The 22,718-nt window shown below is 40.2% G+C and overlaps 1 protein-coding gene across 3 annotated transcripts in view; it reads right to left on the minus strand.

Annotated features, from left to right (window-relative positions):
* Positions 1 to 1,957: 1,957 nt before the first annotated feature.
* Positions 1,958 to 22,718, minus strand: part of gdpd5a (glycerophosphodiester phosphodiesterase domain containing 5a) — a 28,401-nt gene continuing 7,640 nt past the window's right edge. For 2 of the 3 annotated variants that reach the window (XM_062433149.1, XM_062433150.1), the window contains 15 exons: positions 21,665 to 21,839; positions 14,669 to 14,772; positions 14,411 to 14,504; positions 14,266 to 14,325; positions 14,076 to 14,174; positions 13,688 to 13,781; positions 12,504 to 12,649; positions 9,587 to 9,669; positions 9,216 to 9,366; positions 8,465 to 8,695; positions 7,949 to 8,094; positions 7,588 to 7,735; positions 7,051 to 7,133; positions 5,605 to 5,717; positions 1,958 to 3,621 (listed from right to left, as the gene is read on the minus strand). In XM_062433149.1, the coding sequence (XP_062289133.1) occupies positions 3,530 to 3,621; positions 5,605 to 5,717; positions 7,051 to 7,133; positions 7,588 to 7,735; positions 7,949 to 8,094; positions 8,465 to 8,695; positions 9,216 to 9,366; positions 9,587 to 9,669; positions 12,504 to 12,649; positions 13,688 to 13,781; positions 14,076 to 14,174; positions 14,266 to 14,325; positions 14,411 to 14,504; positions 14,669 to 14,772; positions 21,665 to 21,781 (1,761 nt within the window). In that variant the 5' untranslated portion in view covers positions 21,782 to 21,839 and the 3' untranslated portion in view covers positions 1,958 to 3,529. The remainder of the gene's footprint in view (positions 3,622 to 5,604; positions 5,718 to 7,050; positions 7,134 to 7,587; positions 7,736 to 7,948; positions 8,095 to 8,464; positions 8,696 to 9,215; positions 9,367 to 9,586; positions 9,670 to 12,503; positions 12,650 to 13,687; positions 13,782 to 14,075; positions 14,175 to 14,265; positions 14,326 to 14,410; positions 14,505 to 14,668; positions 14,773 to 21,664; positions 21,840 to 22,718) is intronic. The other variant, XM_062433151.1, reaches the window with a different exon arrangement.

Genomic DNA, 22,718 nt, shown 5'->3' on the forward strand with positions numbered 1-22,718 from the left:
AGTGTACAGGTCCTGGATGGAAGGCTCATTGACACTGATAAGCTTTTCTGCAGACCTGACTGGCTGTTGTGGTCTGTTCCTGTCCTGTTTGGTGCTAGATCCAAACCAGACAGTGATGTAAGTGCAGAGAACATTCTCTTTGACTGGAGTGTAAAACAGGATCAGCAGCTCTTGATGCAGGTTTTATTTCCTGAGCAGATGTGGGAAGTTCTTACTCTGCTGGGCCTTTTTTTTATGACTGTGTTGATGTGTATTTGAGACCCCAGAAACCTGAAGGATTCCACAGTGATGAGGGGCTCCTGTTGTCATCTCAGCAGTTTTGAGCATGTTCACCTCCAGGTTGTTGTGATCTCACCACAGGGCCAGCAGTTTGACCTCCTGTCTGTATTCACTGAGTCATCCCTGTCTCAGATGAGGTCAATGACTGTTGTGGTGCCTGAACATTGTACACTGAGGTGCAGTGGTTGATGTCAAGGGAGAAGAACGGTGAGGAGAGCGAACATCCCTGAGGGGCACCAGTGCTGACTGCTCGTTTGCTGGATGTGATTTTTCCCATCCTATCCCCATTGTCTATCAGGAAGTTTGTTATCCAGTGACAGGTGGAGATGGGCACAGTGAGTTGGGTGAGTTTGGTGAGGAGGACCTCTGGGGTGATGGCGTTGAACACCGAACTGAAGTCCAGGAACAGGATCTTTGCGTACGTCCCTGGGGAGTCAAGGTGTTGAAAGATGCAAAGCAGTCCCATGTTGACTGCATCATCCACTGACCTGTTTGCCCGGTAGGCTCGGTCCAGTGTTGGAGGGTTCATGGAGACTGGGATGATAGTGTAGTGTTTCAAACAGGAGAGGACTTCACACCGCTCCAGTGATCTGTTAAAGATCTGTGTGAAGATGGGTGCCAGCAGATCAGACTTTCACAAAGGAGGGTGACACGCTGCCTTCCTGATCTTCTGACGCACATCCTCGTCACAGACCGTCAGTGCTGGTGGGGAGTTGGAGAGGTAGAGTGGTGTGCAAGTTGGCTAATAAAACCTGCAGTAAAACACATTCAGGTCCTCGGCTAGTTAAATATTCTGCAGTGTTGGGGATGGTTTCCTGTAGCTGCTGATGTCCTGCAGGGCTATTAGCTGAAAAAAGTAGAGAAGACTTTGGGGGGGGGGGGGGGGGGTTGTGTTATTCAGGCCACAGCTCGTTAAGGATATAACGATAACCCCAAAGAGAGAGGGAGAGTGTTTCTGAGACTAGAGCGTGACACATAAAGGGCAGCAGCTAGAGACAGACAGGCCGTTCAGCTTTAATGCACAGAAATAATAGCTCCAAAGGATTTCTCACTGCTCGTCTATTCAACTCTTTGACAGTACCCAAAAAAAAACCCTTTCTTCTCCACTTTACAGCTGATTGTCAGTTGCAGAATGAGGCCAATCAAGAGGCCGAGACCCTCAGCGAGAACATGAAGGCAGATACGAACAACTGCCCAAGAGACTCCGGCTGCCACATGCCATCTGACAGCCCTGACAACAGCGGAGAGGACACAGACCTTCACTTTCCCTCTGAACACCCTCCACCAGCCGAGATGACAGCTTCATGAGAACAATCTCTTCTCCCAGATGCCTGTTTCATTCCTTATGTTTGCTGTTGTGCTCATTTATGATTTTTTTTGTACTTCCTACAACAACATAATGTCAAACTACTCCACTGTTGTCTGTAAATTGTAAAACATATGTTCATTTGTTTCCTGGAATAAAATATTTTATGGATTTTTTTTTTTTTTTACTGTGGCATATAACAAATGCAAATACAGGTTAACATTACAGTTAAGTAGCTTGACTTCACAGAAACAGACCATCAATGTAAAAAACAACAATTTAAAGTGGCAGAATTCATCACCACAGTCCTGCTAACAGTGAAATTATAAGATACTTATTGATCCTGATGGTTACCATGGAGACCCTGAAGCATGAAAGATAATTTCCATTTAATCTGATGCACACAACACAACAAAATATGACTTTTGGGAGTACACATGGTCACTAACATAGCAACAAAGTGCTATGCATCCTAATGTAGAGTTGTAGCGGGTAGTAACCAACACAGGATGTGCCAAAAATAATGTAAAAAAATCAAGCATTTAACCACAATTACACCTGAAGCAGCAAACGTTTTGAAATAAAAGCATATGCTGCCTGGAAATATGTTAAAAATTCACATTAATTTTTTCTGTCTTAACTATTAAGTTAGTTGGAAATGCGATATTTAAACTTTTCTACTGTGAATCCAAATTTTTCTATTTTAATTCCCATTCCCGTCTTATAAATCTTCCACAAAAAGACCACCTGCACAAATTCCAAAGAGAAAAAGATCACTTTTATTGATCAGTCTGCAGCTAAAAGTGTCGTTGAATCTTGAAATTTGTACCCTTATTATTAATCTATAGACACAAAACATTCTACAATATTCTACCAATCCATCAATTTAACAAAAAGGCAGCCATGTGAAAGTTGTAACAACTAATATGACTATAAAGTAAAATCAATCATGGCATGACAGATGAGAGGCAGAGAAAAAGATAAGAACTTTGACCAGGATATAATGATACCCCCCCCACCCCACCCCACCCTTCGAAACCCCCTTACTCTATAAAACTGCAAGAAATGAAGTCTCATGCATGTCCTAATCTGTCTGTCACACATAAAAGAGGACATCAGTCATAATAAATGCAAACATAGAATACACAAGTCATATGTCCAAACCACTGAAAATCCTCTCAGAGGGATAAAGAAATAAAAACATGTAAAACAACTCATATTTACATCAGTGTATAATACAGAATGCTACACAGCCCATTCCCTCTGTTATAAAACAACAGTGAAGTCAATGACATGGAAAAATACAACATTACAGCCTTTATTAGCTCCAATAAGACTTTTGAGAAGGTCACTCGAGCAAACAGACTAAACTCAAAGTCTTTTTGTTGTCTCATGTTTGTCAGATTGATTTCTAGCCCGAGATTTGTATTAGAACCAGGTCCCATTCATTCTTTTAATACTAGATAACAATGTCCATGTGCTATAATTGGTTTTAAATTGGTTTTAACACAGACCACACATTGCATTTTAGCCTGGTTTAATTGGTTCGGGCTGAAATTAAACCTGAAGACATTCGTCTACTGATTAAACAGCTGTTTAGCACACAAATATTTTACCTCAAAATTGAAAAAAAACAACAACTTCTTACATATAGTTTGAAGGTGAATGGTGAATAATTTCGATGGAACGTGATCTAGACAGGCAGTTGTATGCATTATATTGTTAGAATGAATGCAGATGTTTCTATTTACTGTAGCTAATTGTAACTAGGTGCTAGATGATGGGAAATGATGATCCTGAAACTGATCCAAAAATGATCTTGCACATAACTTCATGATAGTTCAATCAGTAGGCCTCCTCCTTTTTTTGCTCTGAAAGCAAAATAACACCCAGCGTCGTTCAATGTTCAACGTCCCCGTGGTTTCAGGTGGAGTAGTGATGGATTCAGTGGCTGGGGCCTCCGTGAGAGTATCTGGCATAACCGTTCTCAGGATACAGAGAGAGCTCCTCTGTACTGCTGAGCCCATTGTCCAGCTCTGAAAAAGACAGAGAGAGAAAATGATTAATGATGCTGTAAAACCATGTTTCATAAATCTCACCTTTATTCTTTTCTTGATTTGAAGCACTGCTCTGTTAAGTAGCAAAAGTGGTGGCAAAAATGTTGAACTTCAGACACAAGTTCAGGAAACCAAACTAAGAATATCAACAATCTGTCTTTCTTTATGAAGGACTGAATCACAATATTCAGATTTCATAGCACTATAGCATAGAGACTCATGGATGAAGTCTATGAGGGCTGAGGACTATCCAAATCCACAGTTTATCAAGCCCACAAGTGGCCTTGGGTGGATTTCTGCAGACTTCACCAGACCTTGCTCGGAAAATGACCCATAATCCTCCAACAACAGGCTTAAAAATGACAATGTAAAAGACAAACAAAACCCTAATCATTATTATTTATATTTAAAAAAAACATAATAATAACAATAATAATAGGCTGTGTAAAATATTATTTCACTCTTGTTGTGATGTAGTGAGTAATAATGTAGGCTTTACACAGTATAACAGGCCTATAGGCTCAAAATGTGATTATCATTTGTTTATGATAATCTGCTAGAGTCGAGGGGCAAAGGTTTGTTTTTGTCTGTCTACAATGTGAAGGCCATTCGTTGAGGATTTAATGTGAATATAATATTAGCAGTATTCAGCAATTCATGTTAAGAGAAAATCTCCCTGAGCATTCTGACCAGATGTGCTAAGTATAAAGCAGCAGCACATATTAAAACTATTAAGAACTGTTCATAAAAACAAAAAAACAACCTTTTGACATGGGTTACAGGGTGAGGAAGTTCAATTTATCTCAATGGAAGTATTTGAAGTCTTAAGTCCCATCTTAGAGCCATCTACCCCCACAGACTTGACATGATGACGGTGAAACGTCACAGTACGTACGACTGAAGTCTGTGATGACTCATTCCACATATCCAGAGGGTGGACATTTGGATTCAGCCTTTCTTTTCATCATGTCAATGGATGTCAAGGACTTGGCTTGCGATGACAGAGTTTGAACACAAAACACCTTTTGGAGCATTTGCTGTCATTGTATGTGCCACCATTGCATATAAATAGCAGAAGTTGGTATTTGGCACTATAAACCTTTAAAGGGGTGTTACAAAAAACGGCCTGCCAGCCTATAAGCACAAAAAAGTGATATCTATTCACAGAAACATTCATAAAACAGGAAAAAATGAACCTATAAAAATCAAAATATAGCTTAAGCCAAAGCAAATACACAAATACAATCTGCAGCCTCACAGCAAGCTGCCACCTGCTCCCTTCCCTACTCTATTTTAATTGAGCATCGTCTTCTTTTACTTTTTCAGCCTCACCTAAATGTAAAGGTACCATCTACTCAGATTACCACAGGGTGAGCTAGACTGACACAAAGCTTTCAAAAGATATGGAACAACGATGAATCTCTCTATTACTGCTGACAATCAAAATCAATCAATCAACTTCCTCTGGTCACACAGGAAGTTGATTAAGATGTCTGATAAATGAATAGAAACACTGGACTTAAATTAGTGATCTAATACACAAAAACCCTGATAATGTTGGGAACCAGGTGTGTGTCAACTGCTGTATTCTAAAAACGTGCTTTTTCTTCCCTGTTTCTAGCTATGCATCTCAACAATAGATAAAACTGTGTAGCTGGCACACACAGCTGGCATTTGTATAATGTAGTATTGGATCTGTTTACAATAGATATGCATCGCTTCCACTATACTGTAACTATTCATGATGGTAAAATATAACGTCCAGCTTTGGCAGCCCCCAGTGGTCGTATTGTGAATTAAAACTTGTTATTGTCAGGCTTCCTCACATCTGTATGTCCTTGTGGGAACCAGATGTGAACTCATTTGCCAGTTTAAAACCTCATTATTTACACCTGGATTTTATACGTTTGCTTTTTCCATTTATTTCCAGACATGAATTCAAAGAAGAAGTCAAAGTGGCACCTGAGAATATGAGCTTCTCCTTCATGATGTTGACGTCCCGACTGGTCCGACGTGTCACGGCGCTCAGCATGATCTGCTCTGGGTTATAGTTCTGCATCCCGCTCATCTTCCACCTGTTACAGCACACACACACATGCAAATCACATACAGTACAAGCACATGGATGCACTGATTACAGCTGTGTGTGAACAATTCACTTTAGTACTTATGGTGTTCTCTAGTCCTTTAAGGGCTTTTAAGGTACAGACAAACACATATGTAATAGAATGTACATTCATAAACAACAGGTAAACAAGTGGAAGAAAGGAAAGAATCGGCCTCAGGGTTGTCGGGCAGAAAAAGCACAAGGAGGACAAACAAGGAGGCAGAAACAAAGGCCAAGGCAGTCGCTGCAGTTACCTGATCATATGATAGCTGACAGATGCCAGGGGGCAGCGGAGGAAGGTTGCATGCAGATCAGGCAGAGCACAGGACAAAAGTAAGGATGTCAAAGGAGAAAGAGAGGAAAAAAGAGAAAGAGAGAGGACAGGAAGACAGTGAGAGGTTAGAGCGTGGAGGTGAAACATGGAACAATCCGGAAGACAAAAGACATGGAGGGGGAAAAAAAGGAAAAGAAAGAAAAGAGCAGAACGAAAAGTCAGTGTAGAAGCAGCAGAATGGACAAAATACAAAGCTCAGCTCACGTCCAATCAAACGCTTGTGTTTTTGTGTTTAAAAAATATATTTTTTATGTTGGAAATTTTGTCAATTTTATCAGGTGTCAGGCAACATTTACATAATATAAGATTGAACAAATGAACTGAGAGCTATGAAATGTTAATGAGCCAAAGAACACAGAATTTAGTTTATTTGTGTAGGACACTGAGCTCAATTTTGTTCACTGAGCAGAAAAAACACATTATTTTAATAACAATATACAATATACAGCCACAAGAAGAAAAGTCTTACTTCATAGTGAAAAAAAAATCTAATCTAAAGGTCAGTTTACCCAAATTAGAAACATGTTTTCTCACTTAACTGCTCAAGTTCAGTTTTTGAAGTCTACGTTTCTGACAGTTTGCATTGGAACTTATTTCTAATATTGGCTCCAATAAAACATGTTCTGTTTGTTTACTAGAATAAAAGGTGAAAAGACATGTTGCTACCAAATTTAATATGTTCAACCATAGCAGAAATGTTTATCTCAAAATCAGAAAAAATAAAACCAGGACTGAGAAAATATGTTTGTTTTTTTGTAATATGGGTAACCAGAGTCTTTAAAAATCCATGAATTAAACACTGTATGTTTCACAAATGATGTAACATGAAGTAAATGTAATGTAATGTAAACCAAATGTAATAAGCAGTTTTTATGACAGATGTATGCAATGGTCACTGCCTTTAACGCTGTGTGCCGTTGTATATCTGTGACTTTCAGCATCATCACAGTCCAAAAACAATACTTACTTCTGGAAACAGAAAATCCCTATGACTATGGCCAAGGAGACTAGATCTGAGGCGATCCAGATGAAGCTGTAAGCGCTCTGGCTCTGCAAGACAAGAGAAAAAAGACAAGTAGTTTCCAGCAGACACCACTGGAGGTCACCATCGACATGCGTGTCACCTAAAGCTAAAGTAACGCGAGGCCCTGACTGAGACGGAAAGCCTGCTGGACAGCTGCTTCTTCACTCAGATCTGTGCCCTTGTCTCAACCTGCCGGACTCTTTCCCAGGGTCCTGTTGTTCTCTAACGCCACGCTGAGCTAAAGTCTGCCGCTGAGCTCCCTCACATTTCTCTACATCCTTGCCCTCGAGTCTTGCTGGGCCCTCGTCAGTCTCTGTCCTCTCTCCTGCTGTCCTCTCGTCTCGTCTCTGACCTTGCCTGTGTGTGTTTGTTGAGGGACTGTGTGTTTGTGTGTGTGTGTGTGTGTGTGTGTGTGTGTGTTGTGCCAGATGAGAGAGAGATAGAACTAGAGAAAGGAGGAGGAGGAGGAAAGCTGTTTACCATGAGCCAGATGGGGTAAGGCACCTTTTGGAGGACTTGGGGGGCATCAGAGGACACAGAAGGCACCCCACTACACCACAGAATGGAGTAGAGCCAGGGCTCATTCACTGGGTAGACAGTCACACTCACATTATTGGCCAGATACTCCCTGAGGGACAAGAAAAAATACATGTCAAGACTGAAAAAAAGGTATTTTCCCTTGATCATTCTGCAGTCATTTCTCACAGAGGAGTGTTGAAGATAAGAGTAAATATCCACAGAATTTTCATGATGGTGAAGTCAAACCAGCCCTTTACTTCTTCTGTTCCTCCTTTTTGGGCTCTATAAAGTCTTTCATCTAGTAGTGGATGCTTGCTCTTACTGTATTTCTCTGTAGCTGGCCTTGCTGTAGTGGAGGGTCAGGCTCGTGATCCCCCTCTGTTTCATCTCTGCTATTGACAGCTTCTCGTTTGCGGTCTGCTGAAAGCCTCGCACCCTCCCCCTGTCCGTGTCGGGGGTCCACGTCACCTGGCCCAAACACATTGAGACATGGAAAGACCACAGATCAGACAGAATGTGGCGTGGGCTTCGTAGCCAGAGAATGTTACAGTTTGACAGTAAAAACAAAAAAGGTGCCACTTGTAGGAGTTAAAATATGAATAAAGCAGTGTAATTGCAGTGTAAAGTAAGTCCACGTTTCTAATAACACATTCCACTTGTTGTTTAGGCCTTTTATTCATGTTTGACATTTCTTTTTGGTGTTGGAGCACTTTGAAACACTGTATAAAAATCACTATAGAGCTGCCAATCTTCATTTATGTACTCATTAATCACTGCAGTTACACAACTACAAGCAGCACCAAATAAATTATCAAAGTATTATTACGGAGGGACCTACAGTCCTCACCCTCTTCTGGGAGATCCCTGCTTTCTGCACGGCCCACAGCGTGTCCATGAACCAGCTCCGGTAGCGTGGGTGCTCTGGTGGAGGCTTGCGGATGTTGAGCATTGCAGAGCCGTTGGCCCGGGCCGCCAAACGCAGCATTTCCACCAGACTGCAAACTGTCTGGTTGCCTATTCGGCTCCGATCTCTCGTTGACAGGTTCTCTACTGTCCAGTAGGGGTCAGTCTAGAGGCGGAGGAGAGGATCAGAGAGGCAGATACTGAGAGGTATTGGCTGTGAATGTACACTGTTGAACAGTTGATGCACACATTAATAATATTTATCACATTTTGAATTTAAGCACAAACCTGCTAGTATATGATCATTTGTGCATTGCTTTGTCTTTTTGATAGTATTTTTGTCTTTGTATCACCATCTCCATTACAACCACTAACTTTGTTCTAATGTTTTGGTCACAAAGACTTAGGGATGATTATTTTTCTACTGTAATTATACTTCTTAACCTGACAATACAGTCATTGTCATATGTTCATTATTGGATAACCAAAAGGTATCCATAAAGATTTATACCCACCATTTCTTATTTATATTCAAAAATCCTACCCTGAAAATAATTTCACAGCTATATATAACGGTGAAAATGGTGACCGATGTGTTTCATTCAAGGGTGAAAATGCATTTTATATAGCTGATGGATTCTGCATGAACAAATCTATGTGAGTTGAGGTGAAGTGGATTTCAATACCTCCAAAAACCAATGCCCCGCATTTAGAGAGCGTATCTCCGTCCAGTTGAAGAAAGAGGCATCTTCACGCTCTCTGGATGGAAACACCTTATTAACGTCTGTGGTCCTCTTCAAGGTGCGGTCTCGCATGAGGAAGGGAACCCCGTCCACACTGGAGGACAAAGAATGGTCAGAAAATGTTCTACTTCAATAATGATTTAGTGCTTGACAAGTTACGTTAATCTTATCTTTTCTACTATTTCTCACTTGCATGCAAGCAATCTATATCTCAGCTGTGGATGTGTGGATCTACTGTATAATGTCAGCACTCTGAATTCATTAATTATAAATAAACCTCTGGATGAAATGTTGTTATGTGTGTGTTTAATAACCTGAGAGTGACGTCGGCTTCCAGGGAGGTGGCTCCATGCTGCAGGGCTCGGTTAAAGGACACCATGGTGTTTTCTGGAGCCAGCTACAGCACAGAGGAGACAGAGAAGGAGGAATACAGTCAGTCACATCAGGAGGGAGCGACAGAATTTTTAAAAAGTGTTTAAATAAAGAAGTTTGATTTGTTGCGCATACGTTTGTGTGAAATGATAAAACGTGAGACTGAAAGGACACTCAGGTCTTTACCATGCTTATCTTCACACAGCATCCTTATATACCCATGGCTTTCATTTATGAATTCTTATAAGATATGTTTTTTAAAATTGTTTTCATTATGTATTTATTCAGAACACCCAGAATAAATTCAAAGGGAGAAACAGCACAGCATGAGAGGTAAATTGCTTTGTATAAAATTGCTACATTGATGAATTCCATTGTGTTACAGCTGTCTCTGGGACATTATCTGCCACACCCTCTACCTCCAATTCATGCCTCTCTATCCTGTAGCCCTGAGTGGCTCTCTCCCTCTCTCTCCCTGCATGTGAGTGATTGTCTACAGCTGCACCTCATGTCTGTAATCAAGCATCAACACATACTCAGCTTTGCCACTTCCACCCTGCCAGATTGTAGAGTCTGCTACCAGTTAGTGTTGCTACGCTTCGAACCTCTTTGTTTTTTTGCAAATTGCAATTGTGATTCAGCCTGTTACCTGCATCCTGACCCTTGTCTCCTCTCCCCTGCTGACCCCTCATTTGGTCAAGTCCAGCTGTTCTTCCTTTAGCCCTGCTGCTCTGCTCAGGAGCTTAGCACAAGTCAGGGTTCTGCCCAAGTCTCTTAAACTGCATCTATGTTTCTTACTTTCCTCCCACCGGAGATGCATAGAGAGATGCATGGAAACCAAATGAGGAGAGAGGAAACGAGGCAATCTGTCTTTAGAGACACAAGACTTTCCTCTGAAGTGTCACGTGAAGCAACGTCTGTTTCTGATGACAGCTGCAGCTGATCACAGCTGGATCAGCTGTCAGTCAGCTTCAACAGCTGAATAGACTTTTGATGAAGTTTGTTTTTACACACATACACACTGTGTTAATACTAATAAGGCGGAGCAGCAGTGTTTTGTCTCTGCAGCCTGTTCATAATATATATTATATTACCTGTTAGACAAACACCTGCACCTGGATAAAAACTTGTGTACTGTGTCCTGCTCAGAGGCATATGAACCATTACTACTGGCAGAATGCATTTGCATTATTTATTCATTATTTGCATCTGTACTTATTGATATTCTGATTGTGAATGCATTATTTAATAACCCAGGATATGGTCAGGGTGTCTTTTGAACACAGGAAATTGGTTTACATGATGTAATTCATACCAAACCTGAAGCGGGAAGCATCCTTTGTTGTCATGGAAATGATGACAAATGATTTAAAATATAAATGTGTTTAAAATGTGTTTCTTGCTGACAGATAGACTCTAGTTCATTTTTATTGTATCTACAATAAGAGTCAATGACTGGGTCCAGGACTACTACAATGTCCTTATAATGTTTGTAAGGAGGGTTGAAATGAAGGCAACTGGACTGGATTCAACCCTCCTTAAATAACCAGGACCAGGTTGACTAAGAATCTTCACAGACTACTTATAATATGGAAATGTATCATTTTGAGTTTTTCCATTTCATGCTACTTTACACCTCTATGCCACTATATCTCAGAGGGGAATGTTCTACTTTTAACAACATTACATTTATTTATTATAGTTACCGTTATAATTAGTGTAACCAATATGCTTGCAGATCAGCCACAACATACAATGCTGCTCACACATTAGCTCATCAGTGATAATAATCTAATAATATAACAGTAGAACAGTGGCCAGTCTGCATGCATAATGAGCTTTTTTTTTAAAACTTTTGTTATTTTAATACACTTTTCTGATAATTCTTTTGAGCTTTAACCTCAATAAGATTTTAAAAATGGGGACTTGTACTTGTAATGGAGTATTTTTACATGACATGTATGAAAGAAAAATATGAAAAAATGGTAAGCAAGTGCAAGATGGCCTAAAAACACTACAAGGACACCCTGAAAGCCTCTCTGAAGTGCTTTGGATTTGACCTGAAAAGCTGGGAACCCCTAGCTCAGGACAGACCCGCCTGGAGGAGAAAAATCCAGGAAGGTGCAGTCCTCTGTGAGAGCAGAAGTTCATGAACTATGTTTAAGATGCAGCAGTGCAAATCTGCCAAGAAAGGATTTGTGGCTGCACCTCAGAGCTCTGCATCCTCCCTGACCTGTCTATTGTGCCATAGAGAATTGGGGCTGAAATTGGTCTGTTCAGCCACCTGTGCACTCAACAAAACCCAGCATAATGAGACATGCCATGGTCATCATCAACTATGATGGATGAAAAGGACAAAGTGTGTGTTTGTGTGTGTGATTGTGTGTGTGTGTGTGTGCTTTTAGAGGGCAGGAAAACACAGCTCTGAACATCACTGTACATTTGTTTATTGCTAGTCATCTCGAACAGTATTTGCTTGGCCAGCTGTGAAATGACAGTTCAGTGTGTTGTTGACTCTCATGCTCACAGAGCCTGTTAACAGCAGACTCGTGTACTGTGTGCTGTACACCACTCTGCTGTGAAAAATACAGTGCTAAGTCATGCACACACTACTCAAAAATAGATACATCAATTTATCAGCATTGTATGTTAACAGAGGAATTCTTAAGTGGAAGAATTCACCACAAAACATATTAAATTTAAATGTATTTTTTAATTTACACTTTCATCCATCGTACCAGAAGGAAATAAACACCTGAAAGGTCTAGGCTGTGTTGTGTTCTCCCCACAGAGCTGAAAATCCTCCATCTAAACAATTAACCGGATCAGACAGTGAAGTCTGGCGGAGCACCAACTCACCATAGGAGCTCCCCGTCGACCAATGATGTCTGGTCGATGTTTGAGGCCGTGGCGGTCCATGATGCAGGGACAGGTGAAAGTGAGCGGTGCCAAATAGAGAGCCAGGAGGATGATAATGTATGTCACCATCACCATCACTTGGAAATCTAAGAGGAAGGAGTAAGAGGTTTTTAAGAGTGGATTTACTCATCCATCTCATTATCTCACTTGGAGTTTTGTCAGTGTTGGTCAGAACAATTGGTAATCTGTTTGGAGTATCAGAGGGTGGAGCTTCCTCAAAGGTGAAAACAAATGGCTAATGCTGGGAAGTTCGAACAATAACAGGAAAGCACTGGAAAATCTATTTAGCAAAAGTAAACAATCACCTGAAATATCTTCATGTAGGTACTTAAATATGACAATGATAGGAACTTGAACTTGAAACAGGAGTTAAACTATGACTTTATTTAAGATACAATCATAAACAGACTAAGATTCTACAGCAGGCATGTCCTGCTATTCCATAAAGGGCAGTGTGCCTGTAGGGTTTTTTTTCCAGCCAATCAAGAGCACACGATTTGACAAATCAACTGTCTGAAGATCAGTTGATTAACTGAGTCAAGCCTGTTGTGCTCCTGCTTGGCTGGAATGAAAACCTGCAGCTACATGGCCCTTTATGGAATAGTTTGGACACCTCTGCATGACATGAATAGTCAGGGGGAGGTATTAATAATCATCTTTTCGGAATGCTTGTACTAAATTCAGTGTAATCCATCCAATACTTGTCCAGATATTTTAATAAAGACATATTCTGCAAACCAATAATGCCAAAAATATAGAAAATGTGTGCCAATCTATGAAGTGGATATTGAGATATATTACTGAATAAGTATTACATTTAGCGAGCAGCAGCCACTAGAGAAAAAGTAAGAAGACAACCAGTGTAAGTAGTATTCATCCTCTGGGGACCATGAATGTCTGTCCAAAATTTCACTGCAATCCATCCAACAGTTGATTGATATTTCACTTTCCACCAACGTGGTGTTCTGACCTACTGACCAACACAGTCATGGCTAAAAAAGTCCTGATCAATCTTTATTAGTCAAAGATAAAGAGATACTGATACTGAAAGAAACTGTGAGCAGAAATTCAGCCCAGGTGACAACAGGGGGTCTTTCGCTCCTTAAATCCAAGTCACCACTTACTGGATCTCTCTCTGCGGACCACATATCCAGCTACCAACCAGCTGATAGCTGTGACTGTTGCCAGGGCTCCAATGTGCAGGAAAGGTGCTGTGGACTGGTAACAGAACACAAATATAGAACATGGGTGTTGATTGGTGGTTATTTATCAAAGAACACTATCCAAAATACATTTTTGTAACCTAGAAGTGATGAAGATGAACAAATAATGCATGCAGTGCTATGATCAACACTCTTTCTCAGTGTGTTACAAGGGGAAATAAAGTCAGTAAGATAGTATACTGTGTTGTTGATACAGTTGATTCATTAGAAAGCTAAATAAAAGCACAACAGGAACATGAGAATATGCAGTAAGCTTATAACAGTCATGTTATTTTGATTTTAGACCAACCTGCAGTGATACAAGCAGGATGTCCCACTCATCCCCCCATACATCATCAACAGAGATGACACCAGAAATCGTGGTGAGCAGCGTAGCCAACACTCCGATCTGTTTAGACAAGACGCACAATGATGAACTTATTTTAAAGTCGTGTGTGGATCAAATGATATGTCACAATTAAAGATGTAGTTCACCACACCTTGTGAACCCAGTAGAGATTAAGCTGCTGGCCAAACGATATGTGGAAAAGTGCTAAAATCTGAAAAAGAAACAATAATCAGTTGTTGACATATTTTAATTGAGCAAAAGTTGGCAAGTATTTTGAGGTCTGACAATAGTGTTACCATTAAGAATGTAATGTAGCTGAATCCCACGGTGGTGGATGCCAGGATAGGGATCGTCTCATCCCTCCATTCTCCAGAGCGGTTGTATACCGACCTGGAGGAGTATGAACAAGTAAGGGTTGATCTTTGATGATGGTAAAACTACTGAATTCTTATCTGTTCACAACCTCATCTGATTTAGTTCCAGCTTTATCAAACACGTTTTCATAAAAAGCTTTTCCCTTGCAGTCACTACAGTTACATGTTGGGATGACTCACCAGTTGAAGTCGTTGAAATCATTTTGAGCCACCAACCAGAAGTAGGCCCAAAAGAGCAGCAGAAAGAAAGAACTGCACAAGATGATGAACCATGTACACTCCCACTGTGAAGACAAATAAAGACAAACATTTTCTTCTTTGAGATTTCACACTGAGACCATTTCATACAAAGGTGAAAAGGCTGTTTCTCAATTCCACACAAGGAAGGCAGAAAAGAGGAAGGTCTGAAAAGAAGATTAATATAACGCCAACAATCGATCAAATGATCATACAGTAAGTGTCATGTGAAAGGTACCGTTTGTAGTGACAAACTGCAGATAATTATTACCGGCTCTGCCTTTTCCCTCAGGTCGATGGAACCTTATAGCATGTTTTAGCAAATTTTCTCACTCACACTACAGTTTTGGTTCTGTGGCCCGCAAGTTTACTGTTTAGAAACACTCTCACTCGTCTAATAGCATTCTTTCCATATGCAGCAGGTAGCTGTTTTCATTACTCTAAAATTCCACTGTACAATATCTGCTCAGCACCAAACAGTTGACAGACACATTTAGCGACTAGCTGGTGAATGCAGTGGGGTAATTAGCAGCTAATAGCATGTAGCAGGTGGTCAACAACAAAAAAATGATAATGTTGCTTTGTCTGCTGGATTTGTACAAGAGCATATCAGTTTGTTATCACGAGTCAAGTATTTCAAGCTTTAGCCTGTGTTTCAAAAAGTGTTTGCTTATTTTTTAGAAACGTCCGTTCAATCGTCAGTTCTATGTGGTCATTACTATGGTGTCTATGAACTCTACTTCTTAGAGATCAATCAGTCTTCTTTTCTGAGTTTCTGTAGGTGTTGCTTCTGTTTTTTGTTCAGTCATGATGGCTCTCGCTCCTCATGCTATTAAGTTCTGCTTCTATTCAAGATGTTGATCACTTCCTGTAATTCCCCCACAGTTTAGAATAGCATATGTTATCATGATTCCTGTCTTGGACCTGTTGATGTTGTTTCATTTGTCCACTCTGCCTCTATCCTTCCCTTTAGACCCACACTCTCTCTTCCCTTGGTTTTGCCATTCTCCACCTGTCCACCAGATGCCCCTGGACTTTCTTGCCAGGTTCCCACACCCACTCCCCAATTATCTTCACCTGCCGCTCATTGTCTCACCAGCAGCTTATATACTGGTCCTCAGCTCATCATTCACTGCCACGTCATCAGTGTTGCAGTGGGTCTTTGTCTTCCAGCCATCCAATTACTTGTTCCTGCTCCCATGACCCTGCACCTGTTTCCGTGTTCTTGATTTCCCAGCCTGATTATCTGCAACCTGTGTTTTTGACCTAATGCCTGTTTATGACCTGGCTACTGCCTGCCTGACTTGCCCCCTTCAAACTTGTTTGCTTGTTGACTGTCTTCATGTTGCTTAGCCGTAGCCTGTTTTTTGGATTACGGTTCATTTAAGCATATTTTCATTCAACCTCTGCATTGGTCTCTCCAATTGGGTCCTCCACATGCTTTTCCGCTACAAACTTGTGGTATATTTATATTTCTCCACTGTATTTTATATGCAACATTTTATTATTTTATAGCAATTGAAAACAGTACTGTAATGTTAACATGGCTTCTCATTATCTCATGTTTGAACCATTTCTTGTACGGTACGTCTTCCGGACTGACATGTGGGGCAAAGGTGTAAAGGAGAGCTTGTCCATCACTCAAGGACTCTTTCCTTCAGTAGTTAACAGGATTAGGAGCTAATGCCATGTGAGGGGAGGTTTTAAGTATGATAGGCCAGTCAACAGATCCTGTTGCGTATTGATCAGCTTTGCACCACACCGTGCCTGGACTCACCACTTTCAGTTGCTTATATAACAGGCAAGGAGATAATTAGATGTGTGTGAAGGTAAAGAGCAATTGACTGAACTGTTGAAGCAGTTGGATTTACACAGAAAGGCTGTGAAAGATGTCACTTTTAGCAATGCAAACATTCCAGGGAAAGTCTTTTAACCAGTAAAAACATATTAGTAAAGGTGATGATATGACAAGGTATCAGGAGCTGTTTTTAATTGGTTTAACAGCTTCCTTGTAGATCAGGTGACTGTGCATGGCTATAAGGCACTGAGCCAAAGTCACGTTGTCAATTTACCTCATGCACCACACAAGGGTGGAACCAGTGTCCTAGATACAAAACAGTTACTTCTATGAAAAGCAACAGGTATTCATAGAAATGTTGTTTCCCCTCGTGTTTTTTCTTATTATGTCAGACCATTTCCCAAACATGTGCCTTAAAGACAGAGGCCTGCTCCAGAGTCCAGTTGTTTGGTAGATTAGCATTCCTGTTTGAGGCAGAGAGTCGCCCTTGGTGTCAGAGAAAGGTTGTAAACTACAGGTAAAGTAATCCCTAGTGGAGAAAATCTCCTCGGTAAAGAAAATGGTGTTTAGAAGAAGCCTGTGACTCAGTCCAGGTTTTCTTTAAGCAAGACATTCAATTCTCATCTGCTTCTATGGGTTGAGTATTGAATGTCATCATACGAATGTCTTGTTCTGTGGGGCTAATCTGCCTCCACCAGCAGTGACTCGCTCTGATTAGATGTGGGCACTATGGACAAAATCTTGTATCTGAGCACATGCCATTCTCGGTAACAACAGCAATGTATTGTGCAATATTGTGACATTTTCTGGAGACTGAGACATAATATAACCATATGTAAATGTTTTTTTATTTAGCTAGTCCAGCAAATTAAATACCTGACAAATCAATCCATTGACTTAAATTGATAAAAAAGAATCCTCTAAACCAGTGGTCTCCAACCCTGCTCCTGGAGAGCTACTGCCCTTCATGTTTTAGGTATCTCCTCACTCTAACACACCTGATTCTAATAATCAACTCGTTATCAAGCCCTTTGACGAGCCTCAGCTGCTTGATAACGAGTTAGAGTGAGGAGATACCTAAAACATGCAGGGCAGTAGCTCTCCAGGAGCAGGGTTGGAGACCACTGCTCTAAACCATAAATGTAGTCTAGTTGACAACATCCTGATTGTATCACAGTATACTATAGCTACTTTGTCACTTACTATTACTACTATATTATGTTACTTTGTCATATCGCTCAACCACACCTGAACTTCAGTTACAGTACAAGATTCTATGGTTGAGAAACAAAATCTTGAAAAGTCATATCATCCCTTAAAGGCCCAGTGTTTAGGATTCAGCGGGACTATTCATGTAAAATCACCTGAAAATAAGAATCCTGTTTTTTGAATCTTAGAATGAAGCCCTTATTTCTACATAGGGTCCCCTTCCATCGATGCCACTATGTTGCACCACCATGTTCTGGCTCTGGAGAGGGTCTTTCGCATTTTTTGTGAGCCTTTTATCATTCATTTGCAATATCTGACACTGTCTCCTGAGGCCTACATAGCCTTCACAGGTCCCTCCATCTCTCCAAATAGAACTGCTGGTACCCAAGTTCTGACAGCGCTCATAAATCCTGATCTATGTGCTGACTTCACCATGATGAACCTTCTTTCTTCTGCTGGACAGAATAGCCTATCAGACAAGGTCAGTGTCAGCTGAACATGGACACTGACAGAGCGGGCGGATATGGGTGTAATTCAAGATAAAAAAGGAAAGCAATTGAACAGTAATGCAGTATTTCCTTTCAATTATGGATTGATCTCTTTTCCAAGGCCAAAGTTGATCAAATAATTTCCTTTTATTTCCAACTCAACCCACCCAAAAAAATATTCAGCCTGATATCATTGAAGACTATAAAACCAGATTTTTTGACCACTTCACAGTCAGTCAAGTTGTAACACTGACATACTGCAATTGCCTATTTACACATTCAGCAGTCATAGCAACATTCACATTCATTTGGAGTCAGGTTTCTGTCCACCTAGCTGCGACATGTTCCACTGTTATCCCCAGCCAGTCACTTATGTTGTCTGTCCACCGACTGCTGCCGGGCAAGTATAGCTGTCGCTTTTTGAAGCAAAACATTGAAGTTGCAAGCTAAATAGAGCCTGAAAATGCTCTGCAGAGCTGAAGGGAACTGTTAAGTTGGGCGATTTCTCACTATGAGTGACTTCATCGTACTTCAAAATACTTTGAATAATAATTTGTGTGATATGGTTTTTCCACAAATAAAACTTCACCTTCAATTCTTGTTAAAATCCTTAAAAAGACATTTACTGGAAACTATGAATATGCTACTATCTATTTCATTTTAACAGTTGTCCAGCTCAACACAAGATGTCTCCTACTTCACTGTAAAGTCCATTCTTAGTGTTTGAGGACCGGAGGCTTTAAGTTTCCACATCACACTTGTGTAAGTTGAATATTGGACCAGGATTGGCTCCAAACTATTTGTGATGTCATACTTGTAGGCTCACCCCTTAAAATTAGATTTTCAATGAGCTCAGAGAAACTTTCTACTGTCATGAGATTAACGTAACTCTGCACATACATCATTCTGCACAATGGAGCTCAAAAAGTGAAGTGTAGGAACAAGAAGAAAAACACATTTTTCAGTGGAGGGGGAATTTAATATATAAGTATTGATTAGTGCAGCTTTAAAAGGTTATGCACACAAATTGTAAATGTCCTCTATCTTCTGGGAGTAACTAATGTTGCTGTTGGCCACACTACTTAAGTGCAGAGTTGGGACAATCCAACATAACTAAGTGAGAGATGCAGAGGTTCAGATGACACTGATGATGTCTGAGGAACATTAAGCCTGAAACAAGAAGAAGCACTGAGACTGATATCCATTGTGGATTGAAACACTGAAATTGCTTAATAATGAAATCAGTCAACAGAGTAAACAGACAGCATTTCAGAGCATGAATGTTAACTTCAATGCTTATGTGCGTGTGTCGTTTGTGTGTCTACATGGTGCTTTGTAAATGGAGAAAGAGAGGCGAGAGGGGCAGCTGTGTGCTGTGAGTCTTTTTTACTCTTGGTCAACACATAATCAGTGCCTGCTTCAAACATTCAGTAAATGGACTGATTTAAGGCTGAGCCATTGGCTCTTTGTGATAAAGACGACATCCAGCAGGAGTTAGCTGTGGCTGCCCAGTGGGTAAGTAACACAGCTGGGTGTCTGGCTCAGCTTTACACATCCAGACACAACACTGATTCTGTCTGGATTATTTTCACCAGTAATTTGGTTCCTTAGGAATTCATAAGGTAAAACATGGGATGACGTAAATATCTATAGGAAACAACGTTTTTAATTTAAAGGAAAGGTTCATATATTTTTAACAATCTTGACAGTCTTAGAACAATACTCACATGCCTACAATGTATCTACACTGAAACAGTGTTTAGTCATGGTAATTGTTCCTCCTGGTCATACTGGCAGCACATAGATTAGTACCAAATTCCCTCTTTGTGCTTTGACTGATAGTGTTTCTAAATTAGTAACATAAAGAGGGAATTTATGGGGTAAATGATAGGATTTCATTTTCATTTCAAGTATAATAACTAGTTTTGAACTCGTGTTGTTATCTAAATCAACAGGATTATTTTTCAGATGGTAGCTGAGATTCCGCAGACCCATCAGACCCCCCCCACCCCCCCAAATGCTAATGTTGAGTGAATTTTTCATTCAATTTTAGCATCAAATAGCTTCAGTGAATTGGGTTACTGTTGTGTAATTTTGTGTTGCCGTTCACAAAGCCTGACCTATTTTCTGTGCTTTCAGAACCACAAAATGGAAAACGGTTCATTTATTCCTGAGGTGCGATCATGTTTCAGTGCAGCCTCAGCAGGATTGTGTAGTTTCATTACGTGCTCTCTGTTATGCTCTGCCGTACATTGTGTACAGTGAACCAGTGGCCACAAACTCTCCACTGGATCTACTTTCTTTACATAAACACTTATACTGGATCCCTGTAAATAACCACAGCAAACATGAAAATACAGAGATGAATCGCTGTTTTGACTACCCTTGTTCTTCAGCCAAAGGTAAACAGGGCGTACACACACACACAGCAAATGGACATCCCTCTCAGCATATAAATCCTGTTATCATTACAATTACGATTTTGATGACACTGCAGCTTATACTGTGAAACGATGTCTGTTGAGACTTTTGAGGACTGATGACTGTAAGGATGCACTGTAAGTACTGTGGCTGAAGCATCTATGATCCACTTAATAACTGTTATTATTCCTCAATACAACTATCTTAAGTGTGATAATCAGTTGAATATGACTCTCAGGTTCAGCTTTCTTTTGAGTAATAAATCTTATCACTGCAGGGCTACAGTTAAGGTTTGTTCCGGCCTATTGGATGAAGAGTATTTAAGCATGACTGACGTAACACTGACCAATATAGATACTGTATATAAATGGGAGATAAGACTGGGTATCAAATCTCAGTCCTTTTTTGGTACAGATTGTAATGTAATTGAGATTTAAGCATTGAAGATCAGATACATTAAATCAGATTTTTGAAAGCTTTTTTATCACTACACTGCTTACATTTAGGCCAGATTTGACAGTGTGACCTTTGGCCTCTTTTTTTTTTTTAAATGATAGAAAAGGGTATTGTAGAAGAAACATTGAAGCACAGAGGCCATCTGGGGTCATCTTGTGGTAGAAAAAATATATTGACGCAGACACACAGACATACACACACTTGAATATGTAGCTAAACTCAGCCAGATTGCTGTCATTAACCTGTATTTTTGTTTATTTTATCTCATGATGTCATTATCAAACACATTTTATCTGCAGCTCAGCATTATGGTAATGAAAGCTGATTAACATAGCTTGTATTTATGATTATACAATCACATTTTCATACTTTAAACACTGAAAAATATCGATATAAGAACAACTGTATCATGAATTAAAACACAGTAGGTCTACTGCATTAATGCAATGTGGTTGTAATGCCAGTTATTGTCAGTTTTTGCTATTCTATATAGGATATTGAGCAAATAATACTTGAAATGTATTGATTATCACTATCCATACTTGATGATCAGTGATGTTATCTTACCCTGGAGCTGTCGTCTTGGGAACGCTGGTAGCGTTTCCAGCGGCAACCATAGATCCCAGTGACAAAGGACACAAAGACCTGCTTCTCATAGACCTGTAAGGGTTGGTGTTTCACCATGCTCCTTCAGCCTCAACGCGCCACCAGTCTGTTAACATCCCACACAGGACTGGGAACCCTGAAGAAGAACCAAGGTGTTACTAAACAGTGAAAGCTTTCAAATATTTTTGTCAGTCTTTGTACATACAATTACAATTTTCATCAACATTGTCATGTCACGTCATGCTGCCTGAGGCATATTTTCACAAAACAAAGTGAATATGTTGACAGCACTGAGTTTTGTTTGGAGTAACAACACCTGTAAAAGGAAGTCAACAACACTATTCCATAGTGAGTCATGTCTGGGACAGACATAATAATATAGTATATGCTTGACAGTCACTGAGTCAACCTTTAACCATTTAAGTGTGACTGTGGTAAAGAGGAGAACAGCAGCAACAGTTAGGAATGTGACAGTAAAGCAGACAAACAGTCACACGTTACCTACTTTACCTATTTATTTGACCAGATCCTTTAACAAGAAGAACATCAGTTTAAAAAAAAAAGAAAAAAGGGAAAGAGTTAGACTGTGTAGCCCTCACAGTCCTACCTCAGAGAAAAGCTGGTTGCCTCGGTGGCAGGTAAAAATGTCTTGGCACAGAGAGCGTTGTTTTTCATGGCTCCCTGGAAGAGATGGTGCTGTGCCTTGTCTCTTTTGTCTCTCTGGGTCCTTTATTACTAAAATTCTTGTTTTTGTTTTTCTCTTTACTTCTATTTTAGTACTTTAGGTTTTTTTAGACAGGATAATACACAGTTTTAGCTCATGTAACCTGCAGTATGTGCTATTTATATACAGTCTAACATCTAAAAATAAAGCTGCACACTGGGAAAGTTCCCAATGTAAGCACCTGACCTTGAGAAGTTTGTTTAGAGCACCAACGTGTTCATTAAGTCCATAATGACTCTGGTGATCCTCTGACTTACCATCTAATGTCAAAATTGCCCAAAACTTACTACT

This window comes from Scomber scombrus, chromosome 14, assembly GCF_963691925.1.
Source record: "Scomber scombrus chromosome 14, fScoSco1.1, whole genome shotgun sequence".
NCBI lineage: Eukaryota > Metazoa > Chordata > Actinopteri > Scombriformes > Scombridae > Scomber > Scomber scombrus.